The 26,516-nt window shown below is 46.1% G+C and overlaps 1 protein-coding gene across 1 annotated transcript; it reads left to right on the top strand.

Annotated features, from left to right (window-relative positions):
* The first annotated feature begins 22,878 nt into the window (after positions 1-22,878).
* On the top strand, positions 22,879-26,077 carry LOC140216469 (putative nuclease HARBI1). The gene is made up of 3 exons (XM_072286799.1): positions 22,879-23,318; positions 24,165-24,303; positions 25,295-26,077. The coding sequence occupies exons 1-3, from the start codon at positions 22,974-22,976 to the stop codon at positions 25,810-25,812; spliced, it is 1,002 nt and encodes a 333-aa protein (XP_072142900.1). The 5' UTR covers positions 22,879-22,973; the 3' UTR covers positions 25,813-26,077.
* The last annotated feature ends 439 nt before the right edge of the window (positions 26,078-26,516 follow it).

The following is a 26,516-nucleotide window of genomic DNA, read 5'->3' as shown; positions in this document are numbered from 1 at the left end:
CCGTGTCTTGATCGGAGGGGACTTTAACCTACCTGAAATTGACTGGTCATGTGCAGTTCCCAGGAATTCTGTTAGTGGTTGTCTGTACTCCTCGTTTTTTGATCTATTGGACACTCATGCATTTGAACAATATGTCCTCATTGCGTTGCGTGATGATGGTACTGGCCATGTCTTGGACTTGCTGTTGTGTAATGGGTCTGGTATTGTATCAGACGTTCATGCGCTACCTGGATTGAGCGACCATAATGTTTTTATTGCTGACATTAGTGTTACAAATGTGCCAATGGTGAAAAAACCGCCTAGAAAAGTGTTCTTGTATAGTAAGGCTGATTACTGTTCTATAAGTCAGTCGTTAGATTCGTACTTCCCAACGTTTGACACATTAGCGAATGATTTGAGCGTTGAACAGTTGTGGGAAAGCTTTAAAGAAAAGCTCTTCTATCTTCGAGATAAATTCGTTCCAACTCGGATGCTTTCATCTAAACGTGATAAAGATAAACCGTGGTTTCGGCAGGAACAGCGCATCTTGCTGCGCAGGGTGCGGAGGGTTTACTTAAAGTATAAAAAACACAGGTCCCTAGAAAACTTATCCAAACTAAAGAGGCTAAAGTTTGATTTTGAGAATTCAGCCAAATCGGCTAAGGAATCTTATTTTGCTCGTCTTGGGGAACGGTTGGTAGAAGATCCCAAAGAATTTTGGAAGTATATTCGGCGTAGTGGACAGAACGACAATTCTGTCCCTCCTCTTGAATACTTAAGCATGGTACTTGATGATGACAAGCGCGAAGTTGAAGCATTTGGTAGTTACTTTTCTTCCGTGTTTAGTAATCGCCAATTTCGGATTGTAAGTCTCGATTTTTCGCTATGCAATGAAGAAATGCCTGAAGTTGAGTTTGCTTTAGAAGGTGTACGCAAGCTATTAGAAAATGTTTCTCCCAGAAAGGCGAATGGACCAGACGATATAGCAGCAGCAATGCTTAGTACTTGTTGTGAATCGTTATGCATGTATTTACGCCGTCTTTTCCAAAAATGTTTAGACATGGGTGCCGTACCTATCGACTGGAAATTGGCAAATGTTGTTCCTCTACACGAAAGTGGGCCTAAAAACTGCATTGAGAACTACAGACCGGTGTCTTTGACTAGTATTACATGTAAAATAATGAAACACGTTATATATAGTTGTATCATGTCACATCTAGTTAAAAATAATCTATTAAATGCAAACCAACATGGATTTCGGCAGGGTTATTCTTGCACTACGCAGCTTGTAGAATTCACTCACGATTTGGCTCAAGCAATAGACAAAAGGCAGATAATTGATTGCATCTTTCTAGATTTTCGTAAAGCATTTGACGTTGTGGCTCACGACCTACTTATTAGCAAATTACACGCCTACAAGTTGCACAGAAAGGTAATTGCATGGATATCTGAATATCTTTCACATAGACAACAGTCTGTGGTTCTCAATGGCATCTCCTCCGATCTTGCTGTAGTGACCTGTGGAGTATCCCAAGGCTCTGTGTTGGGGCCCCTCTGATCTTTATTATATATAAATGATATCACTAGTGGTATTACGTCATCTTTCAGGATGTTTGCAGACGACTGCGTAGTATATAGGGTTATTGATAGTGATTCCGCATTTTATGCACTTGAGAGTGATTTAGACAAACTTTCGACTTGGTGTGCGAAATGGGAAATGTCACTTAACGTTTCAAAATGTTTAAACATCACCTTTACAAGGAAACATTCATACAAGACATACGAGTACAAATTAAATAGCGTTACTCTAAGCAGGGTTACGAAATGTAAATACTTGGGAGTTTGGCTTACCTCGGATTTAAGGTGGAACAGGCAAGTACAGGAGGTAAGAAAGAAGGCGGCACGAAAGTTCGGCTTCCTCCGTCGAAATTGTGGCCAATTACCTAGTAAATTGAAAGAACAGCTGTATTTTACTCACGTACGTTCGGTACTTGAGTACGCTTGTATCTGCTGGGATCCTTATACGTGTCAGTTAGTCGATTTACTTGAAAAAATGCAGAATAGGGCGGTTCAATTCGTTCTTGGCAATTACGACAAAAACCTCAGTATTACCGGAGGCAAGCGCAGACTTCATTGGTAAGATGTAAAGGATAGAAGAAAGTGCCTCAGACTCAAATGTTTTCACAGTGTTTACTATTCTAAAATAGGCATTGACAGGAACAAATATATTAAATTACCATCGTACATTTCCCGTAGAAGAGACCATGTCTTGAAACTCCATGAATTTCCTTTTAAGGGTGACACCTTGCGTTATGAATTTTTTTACAGGACCACGAGGGAGTGGAACGCTCCCCCGTCAAATATTCTTGGTATACAATGTAATGAAACGTTTTACCGGGCTTTGTGTGTTGAAATGAGCGTCAACTGATGTAGATATGTATGTACCCCCCTGCTGTAATGCCTTCTAAGGCGATGCAGTTACTCAATAAATAAATAAATAAATAAATAAATAAATAAATAAATAAATAAATAAATAAATAAATAAATAAATAAATACCACCTTCCCAACAAGGGCACACCACAAGGTGCTGTCATCTCTCCCACACTGTTCAACGTCGCCATGATCGGTCTCGCAAGCAAACTGCACGACGTAGCAGGACTTCGGCACGCAATCTACGCAGACGATATAACACTCTGGACCACAACAGGGTCCCTCGTTGAAAAAGAAGAACGCCTGCAAACTGCAGCAAATGCCATCCAAGAATACGTCAGCCATCGGGGACTACAATGCTCCCCCGAGAAATCTGAGCTCCTACGAGTCTGGCGAGGCCGGGGTAACCACACAGTCCCCACAGATCCAACAAGATGACTCGAGGTACGCCTCAACGGGGGCCTCATACCAGAGAAGCCATTGCTGAGGGTGCTGGACATCTGGTTGCAGTCCAACCAGTGGGCCACACACACCCTTACACTCCTCAAAACCAGTGTCAAGGCGATATCACGTATGATCTCCCGCGTAACATCCAAGAATAGAGGCATGAAGGAAAGGGACACCTTCCGACTGGTCAGCAGACTGGTGGTGAGCGGAATCACATACAGCCTGCCTTACGAGCACTTTACAGAGTCCGAGACAAAGCAGGCCGACACTTTTGAGGATGGCGTTCAAGACCGCTCTCCGCCTGCCGATGAGTACATCGACTGAAAAATTATTGGCGCTAGGGTTGCACAACACCCTCAGCGAACTGACAGAAGCCCATTACGTCTCGCAACAACAGAGACTTGCGCGGACTCGCACGGGCCGGTAGGTCCTACAAACCTTGGGGTTCCCAGCAATAACAAGACGAACCCAAGAAACCTGCTTGATACCTCGTCACGTCCAGGAAAGGTTTCACGTTGCCCCGATACCACGCAACATGGACCCTAACCTACACTCCGGCAGGAGGAGAGCAAGGGCCCACTACATGGAGAAAGCGTTCAGGTTCAATACCGCGGCCCGTTTTACGGACGCCGTCATGTAAGGGACGAACAAGGGCGCAGTGGCATGCGACCACCGAGGCCACGTTACCTCCGCAGCATCGACCCGCCCCTGCACGATCACGGAAGCCGAAGAGCTGGCCATCGCGTTAGCCATCCGTGAGGGCCTACACGCAAACCAACCACTGACGATCTTTACGGATTCCCAGCAGGCCTGCCGCAACTTCCTACAGGGAAGAATGGGCTGCACAAGTCCTAGCCCGAATACTTAAGGAGGACCCTGAGGACTTCACCACCCAAACCATCATCTCGATACCGGGCCAAACTGGCATCACGGGCAACCTGCAGGCCGACAGAGCAGCTCGAGCAGCAGAGCATAATCGATCACTCATCACGCCGGCTGCAGAAGACCCGGACCCTGTCGACCTCGAGTATTCAGCCATCGTGAACTACCACAGAGGGCGTCGCTTGCGATATCCACCACCCGATCAAAATCTGAAGACAGAAGATGCCGCTGCCTGGCGTAGGCTCCAGACAGGCACTTACACGAACCTACACATATTACATCCGATACACCCCACAGCCTACAGGGACGAATGCCCATGGCGTGGGGCCACACCAACCCTATACCACATTACGTGGGTGTGCACACTACACAGCATCGAACACCTAGACACGAACACGACGAGGGAGCAATGGGAGGCACTGCTGTCCAGCTCGGCACTCGACGACCAGCTAAAGCTGATAAAGAGAGGTGAGAAGATGGCAAGAGCCAGCGGAGCCCTGGACTAAGGGCCCCGACTATTGGTTTTTCTCATTATTCTTTTAATAAAGTTTATCTACCTATCTAAGATGCCTGCCTGATTTGGCTGTTCTTCGTACACTTCGCGATTACCGACATGTCAAATTCGAAACTGCGATGCACAAATTGACGGCAATGCTAACGAGTCAGAAGTTGATAAGCGCAAGTTTCCACTAAACAGTTAGCTCCGCTGACAGGCTCTTCAAATGTTCAGTTTTCTTTCCCAACTGACGCGAGTGACCCATATCGGACCGTTTGTTTTATTGTTCATGAGCAGTTTTTTCTTATTGCTTCTGCGAAGACAGTGCTATATTCATACAGCTGTGCAGACCACTGGTATAAACTTAGACCCTGCTAGCGCCTGTACATGGCGTTGTATCAGGCGTCGTACTGATGCATGCATTTAAAAGCACACTAGGGTGTGCGTAGGTGCTTATACTTTGATGCTTCTTCTACTTAAGTTGTTGAATGCGATTGACAGCCTTCTGCGCAATTGTGAGGGAGAATTTATGTGCAGTATCTTAAGCCTGCTGACAGCTCTCTTTTGTAGGAAAACATTCGTTTAGCAGTGACTGTCAACGTTCTGTAGGTTATAGATAAAATGTTAGAGGAACGTAGATAAAGTGCGCAATAACTGGCCTTGGTCTATTGGTCGATATTGCGAGTACAGAAATGGTTGCAAGTGGCCCGTTCTTAGCATTTCTGCAGAGTCTCCGATTCCTACGCTCGTGTACACGAATTCGATGCCAACAATACAACTTCCTAGTCTATTTTTTCTTCTCCTCTGCAGTTCGCCGGACGTAACGGAAATCACTTTTGCAAGTTGAAGGGCTCGATCAAGGCAAGCACTGCATCCTCATTGCAACCCGATAGCTACATCCATCGAACCGCCGCGTAGTGCGTTTAGGTTTATTGCGCTGTCATTACATGTGCTAGAGAGCACATGTAAAAACAATTACCTAAATTTGCTCTAAAAACGGCGCAATAAACGTTCTTAAACGCATGACCCGACTTTCCAATGGAGGTGGCTGTCAAATAATGGTGAGGACGTCCTGCTTGCTGTGACCTTGCCATTGTCAGATTTAAGTGGCGGAAAAGTCTTTAGCCACGACAGGCAAGTCACCACAGAGCAAAAAAAAAGGAAAGGTGCGACGATGCATCTAACGCGGATACTCGAGCGTAGCAACCGGAAATTCAACCGCAACGCAAACAGACTACGCCCAGGTAATGCTGTGCTTGCAATATTAGCTGCTGACTGCAGACTTTCGAAGTTTGTGCCAAATAATATTTGTTGATTTTGACTTTTACTCAGGCTAATTTGTGTTGATGTTACGCAGATTTTTCTCTAACCTTTTATCCATGACACAAACTACGTGTACTAAAACAAAGACACCTCTTTCATTAGAAAAGCGTGCCCTCATATGCGCTCGCACTGACTGCCAATGGAGCTACTGCAAGTGGATGCTTCCTCAAGTTTGCACAAAAGCTCACCTAGCACACATGATAACGGCAAGCTCTGCTTGTAGTTGGAAACAGACCCTGGTGAAAGTACCCGGGCCATTTGTAGAGAGGCGAGCGGGTGTACTCAACGATTGGACACAGCGGGACATTACGCTTGTGTTCTTTCGGCACGCCACAAAGCGCAGGTCCAGCACCGTTATGACAGAGAAGCTTATGATACACGAGACTTGTACTCGGGAGCTACGAAGTGGAACATGTCCGCCAGGAGAGCCTGAAAGTCCGTCTGTACCTTCAAGGTCTGGTCACGAGTAAGCCGCACGTAAGTGTCCTGGTCATCAAGCAGGGCCAGTATCTTGCTTTTGAAGACCGCCGTGTCACATAGTACCGTTGAATTTCCCATCTTAGCGCGAAAAACTACGATTGCAATGTTCGCCTGAACAGGCTTGTTAGCCTTCCGTTCCTAAGCAGAAAGAGGGGAAAGGAACTTCCGCCGGCGGAGTCCAGAAATGACACCAATAGCACGGGTAAGAGCCTCGTCTCGGCGGGACGGGTCAACTTGGTTAACCGCGCACTTCACTGCACACGGAACCTTTCTGACCCTCCGCAGGGTTGAGAGTGTGCGATGAAAGGTTGTACACCGTAGCTTTGCTGCGCGGCCGGTATGTCCCGGCAATTTCCGAAAGTCTGTCCAGGGGCCGTATTCTGTAGCGGTTCCTTTGGGAACCGGTTCCTTTTGGCTGCTACGTCTGGATTACGTCACTCGCAGAAAGAGTGGAACAGGGCGCGGTGAGGGGAACCAATCAACGAGCGGCGGTCTGCCGGAAGATCACGTCATCATTTTTGTTTGTACTTAGGGGACGGTATAGCAATTGAAGGATGTTGCTGGTTTGATAAAAAAACATTGGTGTGTATAGAACACTTGCAAATATATTTTTAGTAATAAATGTGAGCTTGCGGCGCAGACCGCTACTGGGAGTTGTAATTTTATTTGTGTTGTTTTCTTATTTAGTCGCTAGGTGGTATGCCATACGTTATGCAAACAAGTTGCCTCGCTTTGTTTACGTTTTGGACTTGCCAGTTTGCGCGCCGAATCCGAAACGATGTCCTCGCACCAGGTTACGCGGCTGGGTCCTCATGTTTCAGCGAGGCAGCGCGAGATACTCGTGTCATTTGTTGAAGAGCACCCCTACCTTGCGAAGGCGTCGTGTGTGCTGGGTCAACAGCTGACGGCGGCGCGCAAGGAGGAGCTCTGGCAGCAAGTGACTGCCTTGCTGAACACTGAGGGCCCGGCAGTGAAAACTGCAGCCCAATGGCGCGGCGTGTGGAAGAAGGATGTGTATAACGCCCGCCGTGATGCAGCCGCCTTGCACGCCGAAAGCAGGTAAGCACACTCGTTGACGGAGCTTTTGTGCACGATATTCTAACAAACGTGTTAATCACAGAGGAACCGGAGGAGGCAGCCTGCCCGGACCGCGAGGGCGCATCCTTTCCTTAGTTGGAAGGGCGAGCGCCATCGGAGTCTGCCCGCCGTTCTTTGAGCCCGACGAAGAGGTGAACATCAGGCGCATGGGTTTCAGTAGGTCAACGCCAAGTCGACGCGCTGTCGCGATTCGCTCAGTCACCGCCGTTATGGCTGATGTGTGGTCGCGCGCTAGTATTGCCGCTCAGAAGATGGCCCGAGCTTGAGCGGAAATCGTCAAGCTATTTACTATCGCTTGCGTCTTTCTCTGAAACATGCCCACAAATGCTTGCTCAGTGCCTGTGTTTTTATGTAAAGGCAATGTTCTCTGCTTTTTAATGAGGCATATAAGCCATGTTGGTGTAGTCCGTTTAATCATTCTATAGTTAGCTTATGCATGTCCGCATGCAGTGATATGTTTTGTAAATAATTGGGGTTGAGCCGATGCAGATTTATAAAAGTGACATAATAGATAACTTCTTAGTGTAGGAACACCAGTAGCATGCCACGTTTTTACTCAATAGGTAAGCAAACATTCAGAGTGGTTTGCAACAGGAACAAAAGAGCTTCATTTATTGAGCAGACGTGCACCAACCATTTGTCATTGATGGTCATATAAAAGGACATAGCACAGGCTTTTATTAGTGTAGCCATTTCGAAATGCAACGGTTTGGGATGCCATTGAAATATGACTACAATATTTCCTGTACATGTCAGGTATCACAACAACAAAACTGTTATCATTAATGATGCCAATTGCCTATATGCAGGAGGAAAGCGCTGCTGACCGCGGTGCTGGTGACGTGGCAAGTGCCGAGTCCCATGTGTGTCGGCACAGCGCCTGGGACAAGCGGCTTAAGAGGTAAGTTGGAAGGCGTTTCTTTCGTTCATTTGTTGTACACATCGCTACAGTATTTTTCCAAACGTATGACATGTACTTATTTTCCTTATGCGTCGTATTCATTCTTAGCGGGACCACTCCAGCCCGCAACAGCGGAGAGGCGTCGGGAGGATGCAGGTGGTCCTAGCAGTCAGACACGTAAATGTACAACAGACGTCTTCACAATTTTTTACTTACTTATTGTGAACACATACTTTTCAGAAAGATTGTCATTACAGAACGTGCATTGTAAAATCATAGCCATAAGTAGCGTACTAAATTCACAAAACTAAAGAACAAACACGCAAACACATTCAGAGTTCCCCAGAACAGTAAAGAAGGAGAGATTAGGAGCACAAACACAAGTCGTGTTGAACATGTAAATGAGCTGTATTACGCATTGACTACAAGGACTTAATTTGGATCATGCTTGCTGATGGACAAGACGAGGACGTAATTGTACAAGTGGAACAATGAATGTGTATGTGTATGTATTTGCCGTATGTTCAGTGAATGGGCTCACCGTCGTATGTGACGTACTTCAAGTAACTTTGCTAATAAAGAAGTTGCACAGAGGGGAAAAGTATTTCTCATCGTTACACAAGAAGGGTTGTGAGAACGAACAGAACGGCTAGGCAACAAATGGCACTACATTTGTGGTGCTATTTAAAAAAGGAAATTATGCAATGCCGCAAGCAGTGTAGTTTTGTTTGGTGCCAAAAGGCACAATAATGCATGGGATTGCTTTAAAGAATAGTGGCCCCATGTGAAATGCCTCACTCATTAACACTGCATTTTCTTGATTTTCCTTAAAGAAAACATTTTGGTATATGTGATCTCTGATACAAACTAGTTGCAATGAGCAGTGGTAAACCACTCGCAATAACGCACAAAAACAAGTTTTGCGTTGCATGTGAGGAAATTAGTAATGGTGCCCCTTTTGCCCTACTTTTAGAGCCACGGCAGGCAGGGAGGGGCAGAAGGCCAGAGCAGAGAGCGGACGACCTGCTGTCCTCTGTCGTTGGGAAATATGCCGAGTCTGTTGCACTCTCGCAACAGCACAACAACGTAAGCATTCCAACTAGGTTATCATTCTCATGATTTCACTCTATACACGAAAGGCATTCCTGAGTGAATGAAAATGCTTAGTATTTCTTACAGCACTTAGCTGATTTATGTTACTGCACTACTTCTGATAGTACTGTTCCATAAATATTACTCGTTAGACTACCTATGCTCACGTGGTATTAGCAGGTGACATACGTCGTAGAACCTCTGCATACATGCCGATTTGGCGATTGTATTGTATAATGGCGTTACGCAACATTGCAAAAAAATTGGGGTGCCTCTCGCACCATCTGCTTGTGGCTTTGTAAGATGCCGTACATGGGGGTGGTTATTACCTTTGACGAAGTTTTTCGGTGCAGTACTTGAAGCAGCCAAAAAGGGCAACTGTAAGGTCCCTGTAAAAGTTCGCGCAATCTAGAGAGAATCTTTTTCTCACCAGTCTTCACTGTTCAAAGTGTGGATTTTTCTTGTGCACTGCGTCTAAAAGTGCATGCATATGCCACATAAAGTGCTTCTTCAGAGGAAATTTCTTAAGGACTTGTGCCATCTTGTTCATTGTGGTTGAGTTCAAATCTTGAGTGTGTTGAAGATTGAACCTCACTATTGCATAGAAGGTACACTGCACAATAAAGGGTTAAGACGTTCTTAATATTTGTATGGTTGTAACCTGTCCCTATACAGCAAATACAGGACCTCCTCCAGTCGGTTCAGCAGCTGAGAACGGCAGTCGAAAATCAAGGCGCGGCGACGTTGCGCCAAGCAGTAGCCACCGAGCGTCTTGCTTCTGCTGCTGAGCAACAAGTGCAGCAGAACACTCAGCTGCTGCAGCAGCTGCGGAGCCTGACACGGATGGCGCCAGCACTGCTGCTTTGCATTCAGCAGGCGATGGGGATGCCACCATAAGCCCCAGCAGGTGGACCACCTTCTTAAGGGGAAGCTTTAGCTGGGGCCCAATTCTAATGCGGCCTATTCAAATACATGTAAAACGCAAAAACGTTTTTCTGAGATAACCCTAGGGCCGATTTTAATGAAATTTGTTGCATTTCAGAGAGAAAGTTAAATTGCAGTGACTGTTCGAAGCGGAATTTCGATTTATGTCCTGATTTGTCTTAAAAGAATTTTCAAATATTCGACCGTCTGAAAAAAATAGAAGCATGAAGTTTACAAATTCATAGCTCTGCATCAAGAATAGATATCGTGGTTCTGTAAGTGGCATCCATTAGATCATTCAAAGCGGACAAATTTGATATGTCATTTTACATCTTACATGAATTTGTTACGTTGGTTACAAGGGTTCTGCAAGAGCTTTATTTCCGTATTACAATTTTCTTTATTTTCATGTGTAGCATATCAATTTTGTCCGCTTTAGATGTACTGTTAGATTCAATTCACAGAATTGTATTATCATGTTTTGTTGTTGAGTTAGAGAGTTGTAAACTTGAAAGTTTCGCTTCTTGAAGATTTTCGAATTTTGCCAATTTTTAATAACAAATTGACGACTTAACTCGAAAATTCGAAACCAACAGTCACTAGATTTTAAGTTTTTATTTTAAATGCAACAAACCTTGTGAAATTTGGTGCAGTGGTTGCCGAGAAAAAACGAAGTCTCATTTTACATGTATTTGGATAGGAGCACCCGAGTTAAAGATTCCTCTCAAGAGGAAGCTTCCGGAGTCCCCCACTACGGCGAGCATTCGTAGTGGGGGACTCCGGAAATTTCGACCACCTGGGGTTCATTCACGTGCACCTAAATCTAAGTACACGGGTGTTTTCGCATTTCGCCCCCATCGAAATGCGGCCGCCGTGGACGGGATTCGATCCCGCGACCTCGTGCTCAGCAGCCTAACACCATAGCCACTAAGCAACCACGGCCGGTTCTTTTCAGAAAACAGATATTGCACTTCTGTAAATTTCATGTTAGAACCTTGTATGTGGATTAATTCAATGTGGGTAGATGGTGTACCTGTTACGGCTCTGATTAACACTGGTGCGCACGTATCTGTGATGAATGCTCAGCTTCGGAATCGTCACAAGAAAGTCCGCACTCCTGCCCCTTCGCCTGTGGTCCAGGTCGCCGATGGTGGAACACCAGCCGTTATTGGCATGTGTCCGGCCCACGCTAGTGTCGCCGGCCATCATACTTCTTGTTTTGTTTTATGCACTAGAGCACTGCCCTCGCGACCTTATCCTGGGCCTTGACTTTCTGCCTACACATTCCGCTTTGATAGACTGTTCTGCCTGCTCTACCTGCTGCCGCTCTACCTGCTGCTATTGACCCTCCCGATAGTGCTCCGATACCGCTATGTTCCACAGAGCATATTCGCCTCCCTCACCATGCCGTTACCTACATAGGTGTCTCCCCCGTTCCACCTGTACCAGACGGTGACTGCATCGTATCTCCTCATCCGGATGTCCTGCTCTCGCATAACGTCGTCACCATTTCGGACAACACTTCATGCCTTCCGCTTGTGAACTTTGGATTCTGTACACAAGTACTCCCGCGCGGAATATCCCTGGCGCAAGAACGCCAGCCAGAGACTACCACTTGTGACAGCTCCTCGTGTTCAACTCCTGCTTCGCCCCCTATCCCTTCAGACCTGAATGCCCTAACAAAAATGATTGCTCCCGACCTTCCTCCCCAGCGTGCTCAAGAACTACGTTGCCTCTTTGCCTCATACTGGGACATATTCGACTTTGGAGAACGCCCTCTAGGACAAACATCTATCTTAAAACGTCGAATAAACACTGGTGATGCGAGCCCGATCCATAGGCGACCCTACAACGTCTCGCCTACTGAGTGACATATCATCCAACAAGAAGTTGACAAGATGCTTTCTCGAGACATCATCAAACCTTCGTGCAGCCCATGGGCATCCCCTGTTGTACTAGTTGAAAAGGACAACAGTTGGCGATTTTGTGTCGATTGTCGGCACCTCAACAAGGTAACAAAGAAAGACGTCTATCCGCTACCATGCGTTTACGATGCCCTGGATTGCCTGCATGGAGCACAATATTTTTCGTCCATCGACCTTCGCTCCGGCTACTGGCAAATTGCCGTCGATGACACGGACCGCGAGGAGACAGCTTTTATTACTCCCGATGGCCTGTATCAGTTCAAAGTGATGCCTTTCGGTTTATGTAATGCCCCGGCCACATTTGAACGAATGATGGAAGCCCTCCTACACGGTTTCAAGTGGTCCATCTGCCTCTGTTACCTGGACGACATGATCGTTTTTTCTCCGACTTTTGCGACACACCTCAAGTGCCTGTTGATGATCCTATCTGTTTTTCGTCAGGCGGGGCTACAACTAAATTCGTCCAAGTGCCACTCCGGTCGTCGTGAAATTTCTGTGCTCGGGCATCGCGTCGATTCTTATGGTGTACGCGCTGATCACGATAAAATATGGGCAGTCAAAGACTTTCCCGTGCCAACATGTGCCAAGAATGTTCGCAGCTTCTTGGGCCTTTGCTCCTACTTCCGTCAGTTTGTCCGAAATTTTGCGAATGTTGCACGCCCTCTCAATCAACTCCTCAAGAAAGACACTGCATTCCTTTGGGGCCCTGAGCAAGCGGGTACTTTCACCGAGCTGATTGGGCTGCTTACGTCCCCGCCCATTCTCGTTCACTTTGATGCATCAGCTCCAACAGAAGTCCGTACCGATGCCAGTGGCCACGGTATTGGAGCTATCTTGGCACAGAAACAACAAGGGCGGGAATGTGTTATTGCCAACGCCAGCCGCCTTCTCTCCTCTGCGGAGAGCAATTATTCTATCACCGAATGCGAGTGTCTGGCTCTCGTTTGGGCAGTGGGTAAATTCCGCCCCTATTTGTACGGCTGCCAATTCACAATCATCGCTGACCATGCTCTGTGTTGGTTTTCGTCCCTCAAAGATCCTTCAGGGCGCCTTGGCCGCTGGGCTTTGAGCCAAAAGAATACAACTATTCAGTTGTATACAAGACCGGCCGGTTACATCAAGATGCAGACTTGTCGCGCCATCCTGTCGACCCTACCGACGTTTCTGCGGCCGGCATACCTGTCACCATTTTCTCTCTGGCTGCGTTTCGCGACATTGGAGCCAAACAACGTCGGGACGCCTCCTTGCAACACCTTATTCAACGGCTCACTTCAACGACTCCCAATCCTTCCCTTCACATGTTTGAACTTCAAGATGGTGTATTGTACCGCTCTAACATGCGCCCGGACGGCCCTGCCCGACTCTTCGTTGTGCCTGAGCATCTGCGTCAGACTGTTCTCGCCCAGCTTCATGATGTACCGACTGCAGGTCACCTTGGCGTGGCACGGACTTATGACCGCGTTCGTCGGCGCTTCTTTTGGCCTGGTCTATACCGTGACGTCTGCCGTTATGTCACTGTGTGTGATCTTTGTCAACGACGCAAAAAGCCGACCACACTCTCTGCTGGTCGCCTTCAACCACTTGACGTACCATCAGAACTATTGTTCCGTGTAGGTGTTGATCTTGTAGGCCCTTTTCCTACGTCTGCTTTGGGAAACAAGTGGATGTCTGTAGCAACAAACTACGCCACCCGAATGCAATCACACGGGCTCTTCCGACAAGCTGTGCAACCGATGTCGCCGACTTCCTTCCAGAAAACGTCATCCTTCACCACGGCGCCCCTCGACAGCTTCTCACCGATCGAGGCCGCTACTTTCTTTCTAAAGTTATCAATGACATTCTACGCTCGTGCGCGACTAAACACAAACTTGCTACTGCTTACCATCCACAAACGAACGGTCTAACCGAGCGCCTTAACCGCACCCTTACTCACATGTTGTCCATGTATGTCTCCGATGACCATTGCGACTGGGACGTTGCGCTGCCGTTCGTTACTTTGTCTATAATTCGTCTCGCCATGATACCGCAGGCTTCTCTCCATTCTTCCTCTTGTTTGGCCGTGACCCTACGTTGCCTTTCGATACCATTCTGCCTGCTAGTCTGAATTCCACACCCGAATACGCCTGTGAAGCCTTCCTCAAAGCACAAGAAGCACGCCATATTGTTCGACGTCGACTTGTGGAGTCGCAGGACACTCAGCGGCGCTTATATGACGGCCGCCATCGTGACGTCCATTGCACACCGGGCGCCCTGGTTCTCCTTTGGTCGCCATCGCGACGCGTTGGCCTCTCGGATAAGTTACTTTCATGCTACTCCGGCCCTTACTGTGTCTTGCGTCAAGTAACTGACGTCGCACACGAAATCGCCCCTCTTGAGCCAACCGTGGCTCACCATTGCTCCGACGTGGTCCACGTCGCCCGTCTTAAGTAGTATCACACTCGCCCGCCTCCTAACCAGCACCGAGCTGGTGCTTCAGCTGCGGGGGGTCATGTGACACGCTGACGAAGAAGATGTTTTATTCATCGTCCGAAGACGACGATGTTCTGGTCTTCGCGCGCTGTCTACCATCTTGTCAGCTGCTATAATCATTGTAAATATTCTGTAAATACACATCAGACTGTTTTTAACCCCGTAACAATATATTTGCTGGTTTTGCATCTGTGAACAGAACGGGCAGTCAATATACAGCTTTCCTTGAGTTTGTGCACGAAGATATGCTCCATCAGTTCGTAAGAGACCCTTTGTGTAATGATAGCACTGGTAATGTGCTTGATCTGTTGTTTTGTGATGCACCAAGCATTGTATCAAATGTACGTGTTTTGCCTGGTATAAGCGATCATAATGTTATTGTAGCCGGCACTATCTTTCGAAATGTGTGTGTGTCAAAAAAACCTCCTAGAACTGTGTATGCATATAATAGGGCTAACTACGCTGCACTAAAATCGGCACTTGAATCTTATTTTCCTACTTTTGACACATTGGCTGATGAATTAAACGTGGCAGAGTTATGGGGGGTACTTACAAACAAGCTTTTGGAAGTGCGAGATAGCTTTGTTCCCCTTCGAACTCTATCTTCCAAACGTGCAAAAGATAAGCCATGGTTTCACTGTTGACTCCCTTTTTACGAAAAATTAGAAGAATCTATCGGCAGATTAAAACTAAGAAATCGGATAGTCGTCACATAGAGTTGAGTTAAAACGTAGCTTTAGAGAGCTCACTGGATCTGCTAAACGCACATATTTTGCGAACATGGGACAGAGATTAGTGGACGATCCTAAGGAATTTCGGAAATATGTTAAGGGAAACGGTAAGGATGACACTTCTGTTCCACACTTGCACTGCTCCGACAGAATTGTTAATGACGACTCAAGTAAGGTCGCCATTTTTGTTAAATACTTTTCATCAGTATTTCAGTCTACTCATTGAAACATTAGTGGGGTTAATAGAGTTGATTTTCGGGTCGGAGCCGGCGAAATGTCTGAGGTTGTATTTAGTGTGACGAGCATCGAGCGATTATTACAGAGTTTGAAACGAACAAAAGTGTGTGGTCCGGATGATATCCCTACATCATTCCTCATAAATTGCTCGGGCATCTTTGTACTTCAGTCGCTTACTTCAAAATTCCTTAAATAACAGCGTTGTTCCTGGTGATTGGAAACTAGCGCGAGTGGTGCCAATTCATAAGAGTGGACAGAGGGACAGAGGGACAGAGTTGAGAATTATGGACCAGTATCCTTAACTAGCATTGTATGTATGTAAGGTTACGGCACATGTGTATACCTGCATGATGTCTCATCTTGATAACAATACCATTCTTCATCCTAGTCAGCATGGGTTTCGGCAGGGTTTTTCGTGTACGACACAATTGGTTGCATTCACTCATGAGCTAGTCTCAGCAGTCGACAAGAAACAAATCGTTGATTGTATATTTCTGGATTTCAAAAAAGCTTTTGACGTCGTTACGCATAGTCCTGATCGCTAAACTTCGATTTTACAAATTGGATGAGAATGTTATCGCATGGATTGCCGAGTATCTTCGCTCAAGACAGATGTCTGTGGCTCTCAACGGATGTTGCTCTGAATACGTACCTGTGACTTCTGGGGTACCCCAGAAGTCACATTCTTGTTGTTCATTAATGGCACCACTTCAGGCATTACATCATCATTTACAGCATGGTTTCGGAAAAGGATTTTCTTGCGAAACCCAACTACTAGAATTCACGTCAGACTTGCACTGTCATATGAGCAGTAATAAACAAATTGACTGCATCTTTTTGGATTTCTCGAAAGCATTCGATCGTGTAGCCCATAGTCGCCCGATATCAAAGCTCTCAGCAATTAAACTCGACTCACTAACCCTATCATGGATTCGTAATTTTCTTACTAATCGCGAACAGTTCACTGTTGTTGCTAACTTTTCCTCTGGCCTCTCTGACGTCACCTCTGGTGTACCTCAAGGCAGTGTACTTGGGCCTCTTCTCTTTTTAATTTACATTTACGACTTGCCGAACAATATATCATCTTCTGTACGATTATTATTTCACAGATTTGTTCACACAGTTGGCCTAACCTTATCAAACTTGAAAGAAGCATCCTCGACGTCACATCGACTGAACAATCAGTTCAGCTACACCCGAATTTATGGCAACACACACGCTTTTAATTTTTGAACTTTGCCCCGTGCGGTCCGTTTATGGAACGCACTACCAGATAGCATTGCATGCCAATCTAAACACACTGCATTTCGCAATCTGCTAAAAGATCAATATGCCGTTTCAACCGTCTAAACACGTCATGTCTTTTGTAATGTTCTTGCATTTTTTCTACAAGTTAAAGAATTTCAACACTCCCAATTTTTTACAATACTTACTACTGTATAACATGTAAAAACGTTTACAATGTTATTATGCTATTATGTTGTTCTTTACCATTTATTGTTATTGCTCTACATATTGCATTTGCTAATGTATTAATTTTCCATGTTCTGTGTGCACTCCTTTCATTATGCTGATGTTTATTTCTTTCCCGATTCCATACTAATATGTTACCGTATTTCCCCCTTACACTATGCCTTCTTGAAGGCCTGTAAGGTACATGTAAATAAATAAATAAATATTTAGAATGTTTGCAGATGACTGTATAGTATATAGGGTGAAATGAAACAGTTGTTTGCTGCGTTCAGGCACAGATAAATGTTTCACTTCCTCTATCTTACCAACGACTTGTTTGTGCAAGGTGGCCGCTTGCATCTTTGTTTCTTCTCGTCAAATTCTGGCCAGTGGCCGACTTGGTCAGATCGGTCGTCTTTGGGTGGCATTGCGGCCGCTGGTCCCTGTGCTTTTTTGACTTGAACCTGGAATTCGATGTCCTGACTAGAAGTCCTTCCTGGTCGCTAGTTGGGTAGGTACTTGTTATGCGAGGTAAGGCATTCTGCAGTTTCTGCTTTTAAATGAGCCAGCGGTAGTACTTGTCTCCTCCTAAGCTGCTCCTGCACCCTCCTGTACAATACCCATGCTGTTGCTACCGATAAGTCTAGCATAGGCGTACAAATTCGAGAGTGCCATTTCTTCGACCTCTGATATGTATGCAGTAAAGTCCAAACAGTGAGTGCAGCAGGTCAACACCACCCATGTGCTTGTTATGGACATTTACTACGCTGGGGCAATCGATTTCGCGAAACACCTTGGCGGGGGTAAACCAGCGCTTAGTCTTTTGGACTGGATCTCTCCCAACAAAGCTCGACAGAAATGTCACGGCGCGGTTATCGTATCAACGCACACACGAAAACTCCACGTCATCTATCACGCTTGTGAGTGCCTCTGAAGCACCACGTCCTTTACATTTCAGTTCCTTTTCGCTTTTCAGGCGGCTGTTTGGTAGACAATTTGCCCTCACCATACCAATCGTCAAAATTCCATCTTGTGATAGAGTGACCTGCAGCTTCCGGCTATTGAACAGATGGCAGCACGTTACCATATTTTGTATCTCAAGTTCATACTGTGCCAAATATGGCACACACCAATTTCGGTTTCCCTGCTGTAGTTGCAGGCAAAATTGAGAAAACTAGTAACTGCCTTGAATTGGTGAGACCAAAAAATATGCCAAAATAATTTTTCTATGTTTCTGCGGTCAAAATTTTCATAGGAAAAAAAAAAACCAATTGCTCGTGTTTGCCCCCTCCCGTCGCATGCCAAAATCTACTTCACCTCTGTCTTGCGTATCGCTCAAGAGATGGCACCACTTGCCCATAATAAGTGCGCATAACTATGAGATTTACTCTGACGGTATCACATTCTCAACTGGGAATCTCACACGCGCGAAAAAGAATGGTAACCGGTATGTGCCAAATATGGGACGCCATGCAATAGAGGGTTAAAAGCGATGCTTTCCGCTACTCTTTCTATGTTTGTGCTATAAGAGATTGAAATACTCTACCACCTGACACTGTCTGTATTTGTTCAAATGATGATTTCTTCCATGCTTTATGAATGTAATTTTGAGTGTTCATTTATATGAGTTGTACCCTGCCTGCTGTAATGCCTGAATGGCGAAGCAGGTACGCAATGAATAAAATAAAGAAATGTTTCATTGTCATGATTTTGTTTATATTGTGTTATAGCGTAGTTGCACCTTGTTAAGCAGCAATTACGAGCATTATGTGAAATCATGCGTGCAAGAAATGCAATGTTGAAGCAACTCCTGAGTTTAAACAAAGCAGTAGTAAGCATGAGTGTCTGCTATTTAAAGAAATCCTGCTCCAAAAAGTGCTTGGCATGTCTCGTTTGTTGCTATACGTTTCAATATGTGCTATACAGATTGCTCTGAACGACATTTCAGTTGCTGTGTAACTGAAATTCTGTGTAACTCTGTGCAAATTCTGTGCTATGTAACTGAAAACTCGTGCTGTGCTTGCGTGTCACACATGAACACACATCTTCAGCTTTCGAACAATGCATACTGCACAGTAAAATAGGCATCGCAAAGCAATATTCAACAATGCAAGATTGGTTGCCATTCACCTTGGAAATAACGTTTATTTAAGGAAAATTCCATGGCGAGACAATATTCAAAAGCACAGTGAACAAAGCAAAGGAGTAACATAATGGCGCATGGTTATTTGTCACTGCATGTGTATCTGTCATGCTCAACATATACAAATCATGTGCTTTTCACTACCGCAGTATGCAGCATACTACGATTAGCCACATGTGAGCACACGCAATGTGTTATGTTGAAGTGCACGGCCTATTTATTTCATGAAAATAAAAGTAAAACATGTTACACCAGCACATGTCTCCACCTCACTTGCCAGCGAATGCGCCGGCGCACACTTTGCAGGTAGGCAATGCGCAAATTTCTGGGCAGCCGAAACACACCAACTACGGATTCGCGCACCGCACGGCCTCTTTGAAACAAAGCTCGAGAAGGCTGTACAGGGTGCGCCTGCGGTGGCACCTGTACTTGAAGCGGCACTTGTGCCTGGGCTGGCCCCTGTGCGCTGTCGTCATGTGCACCGTCGTCATCTGGGTCGTCTGGCAGAGGCACGCCTGCTGCAAGGCAGAGGTTATGCAGCGCTGCACAAGCTGCAACAATAGTGGCTGCTTTCTGAGGCGAGTAGTGGAGCACCCAATACCTCTGCAGGCATCGGAAGCGGCTCTTGACGACTCCTATGCACCGCTCAACGGCATTTCGCATTGATGCGTGTGCCTCATTATAGCGCCCCTCTGCCGTGAGGCGATTTGGGTGACCAGGCACAGGAGTCATGATCCATGGCTCTGGCGGGTACCCAGAGTCCCCTGTAAAGTGTCGCATGTCAGTGAACGAAATGGATACATTAAAGCACAATGCAAGAACAGTCTACGCCAGGGCCCTTTTACAACAGGAGCGGGTCTTGGATTTATTGTTGCAATATCTATCAAACATTGACCTTCCCGGAAAGTTGTAAAGAAAGTTCGACTCATTTTAAAGAAAAGCCCAATTTCGCCTGTTGTCTTGGCTGCAAATCTCATTCTCAGGTTAAGTTGGACATGTTATATTTATTTCATACTCGTGGTTTTCTGCTCCGTTCATCCCATTTGCCCCTCCCTAAATGTACATCCTCCACTAAAACTTATTAGCTCTTCTCTCTTCAGAAGTGTTATTTTATAAAACACTTCTAAGGTCTACTCTCGAATATGCTGCCAGTATCTGGGATCCTTGCTCTACCTTTCGTACCTCTTCTCATGAAGGTACCCAAAATCGAGCTACCCGTTTGATCCTTTCTAATCACTCCAGCACCACATGTCGCTGCAACAAAAAAATCGCACACATTGCGACACAACGAAAAATAGAGCAACTTGCACCATTCTACAATATATACTACACCGATCACTAACGTCGATGCCGAAAGTTTCACGCACACGCTTATTCCTTTGTTCCAAGGAGAGTGACCAGGGACCAGGTCCCCGAGTCCATTGTCACCAACCCTTTTCCACCATACTTGAAAATTGCCATTTCGACGTGTTCTGTAGAATTCCACCCCTGCCTGTAGCGCTCCACGTGGCATTCAGTGTATTGAAATTAATAAATAAACAGCATAACATGTCAGCTGTTGTATACATGCTGGTACAAATATCTGCCTTTTAAGAGAGACTTGTTTCTCTCGATAGCCGCTGCAGGTTCATTAGGTACTGCTGCATTCACAACACATTTCTAGCAAATCACGCTTTCTTAAAGCTTGCTAGGATGCAAAACTATTTGACTGTGTATGTTTTACATGTGGAAGAAGCACTGCTACTTTAGGTGCACTTACCAAGCAAGACTTCTCCATGAAGTAACAGGCCACGAGTGAGGCGGCGGCGAAATGCAGAATGCCTCCAGACGAAAGAATAGTGGCACGATCCCGGAAACCGTGGGTGAATTGCCAGGATTTTCAGCTTCGCGTCGCACACCTCATAAGGGAAAGCAAAGAGAAGGTGTCAGTGCCACTGCAACAAATATCTGGCACAACCTTTTGCTTACAACACTACTTGCCAATCAGTTACTGTTCAGTCAGCGAACACAATTACAGAAAAGGAGATATCAACGTACGCAGTAGGCAGTGGAACTAATGATCAGCATGATAACAATGTCATCTTAACCTAGAAATGCAATGGTGGCATTTGTACACATGCTCATGTATGGCGTGCGGTCACAACACAATGTGCAAAATAATCCCTTTGGTTTCTTCCGTCCATATTGTATAAGATTCTGCTGAAGAGTGCCACCTGTGTTTTTTTTTTTTTTTTTTTTCAGACAAACTGCCTATTACAAGCGAAAGAACGCGGAAACAGCATGTGCCGTATTAACAGCTAGATCAAATGGGTGTCCACACATTCTCATTCTCCCTCACACCATTTTCATTGATTGGATGCTCCTTTTCACGTTTACAGTCTGTTGGCCACAATGCTTTAGTTTTACGTCGAATAAGAATCACAAGGGCTCGTCTTCTGTTAGGATCGCTCGCAGACTAAGACTCCCTTCACTGCTACGGCGTGTATTCCGGTTTAAGTCGCGCGTAATTTGTTTACATTGTAGCATCGAAAAGGCTATTCAAGTGTGATTGCAGAGCACTGAAAAAGTGCGGCCGTGTTCTATGCAAAGATCAAAGTCGTCATTACACATACAACACAAACGCTACTTTCTCTAATAGGAACGCAAGTATTCCCGGCAATTGATGAAAAATAACGAAACGAAGTTTTTTACGACGTGCACTCGCGCAATCACATATCGAAAATATATGTCAATGAACAATACTCACGACCATGCAGTTGAGGGCGTAATACCCTTTACGGCTCCAGTACGATTCCGATTCGCCGGGGCCGAGCTTCTTAGGGCGAACGATGGCTATCAGACTCCCGTCCACACATCCTGGAACTCCTGGAATTTTTCCACGGCTAAGAAAGCCTTCCTTGACGGCGGCTTTCTGTTGCGCCGTGGATGGGAATCTAACCCATCCTTTTTCTTTGCCCACAACCGTAATGGCCTTGGCGACGGCAGTAATGATCCGGCTGACCGAAGGCTGCGACAGTGCAATCGCTTCTTCATTCCCGACGCACTGTTGAAAGCTCCCGGTGGCAAAAAACCGCAGCGCGCACAGCACTTTCATCGTAGTGTCGACACCACGAAACCTTTGAGGTCCGAGATGTCCTTCCAGCTCATCGCAAAGACGTCGCACTATGTCTTTGGAGAGCCTAAAATGCCTTCGAAACTCTTCTTCGGCCATGCCGAACGCGTCGCGTCGTTGCCTCTCGTCGCGTCGTTGTCTTTCGGCACTCGCCAGCAACACAACCAAAGGCGCCGCCATTGCCGTCTCTGTCTCGTCTCGTCTAGGTGCCGGCTCGTCAGCTGGCGCGAGATTAGCCGGCAGCCACGGTTGCCCTAGCAACCCTCGACATCATGCTCGCCCCCGCGCGCGACCCTCGAGCGAACCACTTCTCCGCGGTTCCTCTCCTAGCAGGGAACCGGTTCCTTTCCAGAATATTGGCAACCTGGGGCCGTATTCTGTAGCGGTTCCTTTTGGTACCGGTTCCTTTTGGCTGTTGCCATTGGTCGGCGCTTCGTTGTCGTCATCCCTGGTGGGCGGGACGACAAATTTTGATGACGTCACACAGGTTGCCAATCTTCTGGAAAGGAACCGGTTCCCTGCTAGGAGAGGAACCGCGGAGAAGTGGTTCTCTCGAGGGTCGCGCGCGGGGGCGAGCATGATGTCGAGGGTTGCTAGGGCAACCGTGGCTGCCGGCTAATCTCGCGCCAGCTGACGAGCCGACACCTAGACGAGACGAGACAGAGACAGCAATGGCGGCTCCTTTGGTTGTGTTGCTGGCGAGTGCCGAAAGACAACGATGCGACGCGATCGGCATGGCCGAAGAAGAGTTTCGAAGGCATTTTAGGCTCTCCAAAGACGTAGTGTGACGTCTTTGCGATGAGCTGGAAGGACATCTCGGACCTCAAAGATTTCGTGGTGTCGACGCTACGATGAAAGTGCTGTGCGCGCTGCGGTTTTTTGCCACCGGGAGATTTCAACAGTGCGTCGGGAATGAAGAAGCGATTGCACTGTCGCAGCCTTCGGTCAGCCGGATCATTACAGCCGTCGCCAAGGCCATTACGGTTGTGGGCAAAGAAAAAATATGGGTTAGATTCCCATCCACGGCGCAGAAAGCCGCCGTCAAGGAAGGCTTTCTTAGCCGTGGAAAAATTCCAGGATTTCTAGGATGTGTGGACGGGAGTCTGATAGCCATCGTTCGCCCTAAGAAGCTCGACCCCGGCGAAACGGAATCGTACTGGAGCCGTAAAGGGTATTACGCCCTCAACTGCATGGTCGTGAGTATTGTTCATTGACAAATATTTTCGATATGTGATTGCGCGAGTGCACGTTGTAAAAAACTTCGTTTCGTTATTTTTCATCAATTGCCGGTAATACTTGCGTTCCTATTAGAGAAAGTAGCGTTTGTGTTGTATGTGTAATGACGACTTTGATCTTTGCATAGAACACGGCCGCACTTTTTCAGTGCTCTCCAATCACAGTTGAATAGCCTTTTCGATGCTACAATGTAAACACATTACGCGCGATTTAAACCGGAATAGACGCCGTAGCAGTGAAGGGAGTCTTCGTCTGCGAGCGATCCTAACAGAAGACGAGCCCTTGTGATTCTTATTCGACGTAAAACTAAAGCATTGTGGCCAACAGACTGTAAACGTGAAAAGGAGCATCCAATCAATGAAAATGGTGTGAGGGAGAGTGAGAATGTGTGGACACCCATTTGATCTAGCTGTTAATACGGCACATGCTGTTTCCGCGTTCTTTCGCTTGTAATAGGCAGTTTGTCTGAAAAAAAAAAAAAAAAAACACAGGTGGCACTCTTCAGCAGAATCTTATACAATATGGACGGAAGAAACCAAAGGGATTATTTTGCACATTGTGTTGTGACCGCACGCCATACATGAGCATGTGTACAAATGCCAACATTGCATTTCTAGGTTAAGATGACATTGTTATCATGCTGATCATTAGTTCCACTGCCTACTGCGTACGTTGATATCTCCTTTTCTGTAATTGTGTTCGCTGACTGAACAGTAACTGATTGGCAAGTAGTGTTGCAAGCAAAAGGTTGTGCCAGATATTTGTTGCAGTGGCACTGACACCTTCTCTTTGCTTTCCCTTATGAGGTGTGCGACGCGAAGCTGTATATCCTGGCAATTGACCCACGGTTTCCGGGATCGTGCCACGATTCTTTCGTCTGGAGGTATTCTGCATTTCGCCGCCGCCTCACTCGTGGCCTGTTACTTCATGGAGAAGTCTTGCTTGGTAAGTGCACCTAAAGTAGCAGTGCTTCTTCCACATGTAAAACATTCCCAGACAAATAGTTTTGCATCCTAGCAAGCTTTAAGAAAGCGTGATTTGCTAGAAATGTGTTGTGAATGCAGCAGTACCTAATGAACCTGCAGCGACTATCGAGAGAAACAAGTCTCTCTTAAAAGGCAGATATTTGTACCAGCATGTATGCAACAGCTGACATGTTATGCTGTTTATTGATTAATTTCAATACACTGAATACCACGTGGAGCGTTACAGGCAGGAGTGGAATTCTACAGAACACGTCAAAATGGCAGTTTTCAAGTATGGTGGAAAAGGGTTGGTGACAATGGACTCGGGGACCTGGTCCCTGTCCTTGGAACAAAGGAATAAGCGTGTGCGTGAAACTTTCGGTATCGACGTTAGTGATCGGTGTAGTATATATTGTAGAATGGTGCAAGTTGCGCTATTTTTCTTTGTGTCGCAATGTGTGCGATTTTTTTTGTTGCAGCGACATGTGGTGCTGGAGTGATTAGAAAGGATCAAACGGGTAGCTCGATTTTGGGTACCTTCATGAGAAGAGGTACGAAAGGTAGAGCAAGGATCCCAGATACTGGCAGAATATTCGAGAGTAGACCTTAGAAGTGTTTTATAAAATAACACTTCTGAAGAGAGAAGAGCTAATAAGTTTTAGCGGAGGATGTACATTTAGGGAGGGGCAAATGGCATGAACGGAGCAGAAAACCACGAGTATGAAATAAATATTACATGTCCAACTTAACCTGAGAATGAGATTTGCAGCCAAGACAACAGGTGAAATTGGGCTTTTCTTTAAAATGAGTCAAACTTTCTTTACAACTTTCCGGGAAGGTAAATGCTTGATAGATATTGCAACAATAAATCCAAGACCCGCTCCTGTTGTAAAAGGGCCCTGGCGTAGACTGTGTTCTTGCATTGTGCCTTAATGTATCTATTTCGTTCACTGACATGCAACACTTTACAGGGGACTCTGGGTACCCGCTAGAGCCATGGATCATGACTCCTGTGCCTGGTCACCCAAATCGCCTCACGGCAGAGGGGCGCTATAATGAGGCACACGCCTCAATGCGAAATGCCGTTGAGCGGTGCATAGGAGTCGTCAAGAGCCGCTTCCGATGCCTGCAGAGGCATCGGGTGCTCCACTACTCGCCTCAGAAAGCAGCCACTATTGTTGCAGCTTGTGCAGCGCTGCATAACCTCTGCCTTGCAGCAGGCGTGCCTCTGCCAGACGACCCAGGTGACGACGGGGCACATGACGACAGCGCACAGGAGCCAGCCCAGGCACAAGTGCCGCTTCAAGTACAGGTGCCACCGCAGGCGCACCCTATACAGCCTTCTCGAGCTTTGTTTCAACGAGGCCGTGCGGTGCGTGAATCCATAGTTGGTGTTTTTCGGCTGCCCAGAAATTTGCGCATTGCCTACCTGCAAAGTGTGCGCCGGTGCATTCGCTGGCAAATAAGGCGGAGACATGTGCTGGTGTAATATGTTTTATTTTTCTTTTCATGAAAGTAAATAGGCCGTGCACTTCAACATAACACATTGCGTGTGCTCACATGTGGCTAATCATAGTATGCTGCATACTGCAGTAGTGAAAAGCACATGATTTGTCTATGTTGAGCATGACAGATACGCATGCAGTGACAAATAACCATGTGCCATTATGTTACTCCTTTGCTTTGTTCACTGTGCTTTTGAATATTGTCTCGCCAGGGAATTTTCTTTAAATAAAGGTTATTTCCAAGGTGAATGGCAACCAATTTTGCATTGTTGAATATTGCTTTGCAATGCCTATTTTACTGTGCAGTATGCATTGTTCCAAAGCTGTAGATGTCTGTTCATGTGTGACACGCAAGAAGAGCATGAGTTACACAGCAACTGAAATGTCGTTCAGCAATCTGTATAGCACATATTGAAACGTATAGCAACAAACGAGACATGTCAAGCACTTATTGGAGCAGGATTTCTTTAAATAGCAGACACTCATGCTTACTACTGCTTTGTTTAAACTCAAGAGTTGCTTGAACATTGCATTTCTTGCACGCATGATTTCACATAATGCTCGTAATTGCTGCTTAACAAGGTGCTACAAAATAAACAAAATCATGACAGTGAAACATTTCTTTATTTATTTTTTTATTCATTGGGTACCTGCTTCGTCATTCAGGCATTACAGCAGGGAGGGTACA

Source organism: Dermacentor andersoni, chromosome 3 (assembly GCF_023375885.2).
Source record: "Dermacentor andersoni chromosome 3, qqDerAnde1_hic_scaffold, whole genome shotgun sequence".
Classification (NCBI taxonomy): domain Eukaryota; kingdom Metazoa; phylum Arthropoda; class Arachnida; order Ixodida; family Ixodidae; genus Dermacentor; species Dermacentor andersoni.
This window is presented reverse-complemented; position numbering and strand designations above follow the sequence as displayed.